The sequence below is a fragment of the Volvox carteri genome (genome assembly GCF_000143455.1).
Source record: "Volvox carteri f. nagariensis unplaced genomic scaffold VOLCAscaffold_432, whole genome shotgun sequence".
Lineage (NCBI taxonomy): Eukaryota > Viridiplantae > Chlorophyta > Chlorophyceae > Chlamydomonadales > Volvocaceae > Volvox > Volvox carteri.
This window is the reverse complement of record NW_003307959.1, coordinates 5,001-6,962: the sequence shown is the minus strand read 5'-3', so window position 1 is coordinate 6,962 and position 1,962 is coordinate 5,001. Positions and strand designations below refer to the sequence as shown.

At 57.5% G+C, this 1,962-nt stretch overlaps 1 protein-coding gene across 1 annotated transcript in view; it reads left to right on the top strand.

The window, feature by feature from the left end:
* The first annotated feature begins 240 nt into the window (after nt 1-240).
* VOLCADRAFT_108699 (uncharacterized protein) overlaps nt 241-1,962 on the top strand; it is a 6,722-nt gene continuing 5,000 nt past the window's right edge. Inside the window, exons 1-2 of the mRNA XM_002959618.1 lie at nt 241-368; nt 487-547. Of these exons, the coding sequence (XP_002959664.1) occupies nt 291-368; nt 487-547 (139 nt within the window). The 5' untranslated portion in view covers nt 241-290. The remainder of the gene's footprint in view (nt 369-486; nt 548-1,962) is intronic.

Sequence of the window (1,962 nt, the reverse complement as noted above, 5' to 3'; positions counted from 1 at the left end):
AGTTATCCCTGCATCACAAACTTGTATGAAACTTGCAAACAGGTGTAGCAAATCGTTCATGCCAATCTGTGCAGGTGCAGATAGCTGCTAAGCGCATGTGTTGCAGGTGTGCCATGTCTGTATCCTGCGATCTCTGTTAGGTAAACGCCCTGTCCCACAGACAGGACAGGGATACGGCGTGCGTACGGCATCAAGATTTGCTTGCAAAACAAAAGCGCTGGTTGCCTGTGTTTCCGGTATCAGTTCTCTCCTTTGTGCAGCAGAGTCTGATCACCTTACGAACATCTAAAATGGCTTTCGCTCTCGCCACCTCTCGCAAGGCTCTGCAGGTCGCATGCAAGGCGACCGGCAAGAAGGCCGCTGCTAAGGTCCGTTTTATTTCGACACCATTTATTTTATCAGCGTGCCTTACATAGATGCAAATACGCATTTGCAGTGTCCTTCCGCTAACCAGAGACGTTTGTTCCGTTCGCAACATCTTTACAGCCGGCTGCCCCCAAGAGCTCTGGTATCGAGTGGTATGGCCCGAACCGCGCTAAGTGGCTCGGTAGGTTATCCTGCGAAGAAGATCCGATATGCAGCGGGTGTAGCGCGTATCGGAGGGCCGGAGTAATCGGTCGGTCTCGTGCATGGTCCTCCTTTCGGCGCAACATGCCGCAGCGTCAGGTTTCTGTGCGCAGGCTGCTCTTTCGGTCCTTTGCTTACATCGCGTGATGCATGCTGCGATGAAGGGCACAGGTGCCTTTCCCCCTTTCGTGACCTGCCGTTCAGTAGCCCGCTGCCGCCGTATGCTCGCTTTCCCCTTCTGTGCCCACATCGGACAGGCCCCTACAGCGAGAATGCCACCCCTGCCTACCTGACTGGCGAGTTCCCCGGTGACTACGGCTGGGACACTGCCGGCCTGTCTGCTGACCCGGAGACGTTCAAGCGCTACCGCGAGCTGGAGCTGATCCATGCGCGCTGGGCCATGCTTGGTGCTCTGGGCTGCGTGACCCCCGAGCTGCTGTCCAAGAACGGCGTGCAGTTCGGTGAGGCTGTGTGGTTCAAGGCCGGCGCTCAGATCTTCCAGGAGGGCGGCCTGGACTACCTGGGCAACCCGTCGCTGGTGCACGCTCAGAACATTGTCGCGACGCTGGCGTGCCAGGTGGGCGGGAGGGACGTGGCTGCATGCTTAGGAATGTGTCCGGTCGCCTTACTTGTTAGCTGGCTAGGTGAAACAAGGTGGGGCGCGGCAACTGTTCTCTGCCAGCGCTTGACTGTAGTAAGCTCCCCTGCCTTTTGCGCGCTCTTACATTCAGCTTGGCTTTGGATGCCTAGTTTGAGCCTTGTGGCATGTGAGCATTGTGCGATATCGCACATCCAGGAATCTGGGTGTCTCGTTTCCTATCCAGCTTGGTTTTATTGCAACGTAGCCCCAAGCGAGCAGACGACGCGTTAGATGGCGTGTTGCATATCCGTATTGACTGCTGTCTTCTCCCCCGCTCTCGCTGCTCACATGCCGCGCAGGTGATCCTGATGGGCCTGGTGGAGGGCTACCGTGTGAACGGCGGCCCGGCCGGCGAGGGCCTGGACCCGCTGTACCCCGGCGAGTCGTTCGACCCCCTGGGCCTGGCTGACGACCCGGACACCTTCGCCGAGCTCAAGGTCAAGGAGATCAAGAACGGCCGCCTGGCCATGTTCTCCATGTTCGGCTTCTTCGTGCAGGCCATTGTGACCGGCAAGGGGCCCATTGAGAACCTGAACGACCATCTGGCCAACCCGGCCGTCAACAACGCCTTCGCCTTCGCCACCAAGTTCACGCCCAGCGCGTAATGTATCGCTGCTATGTTTGCTAGTCGAGGTGGTTGTCCGCATCTGCCGGCCGCTGCTGCCTTCAGTTACGTTACGTTGTTTAGCTATGTGAACGTAGACACAACATAACCAATAAACTGCCAATACCGGTATACGAGACGTCACATGCAT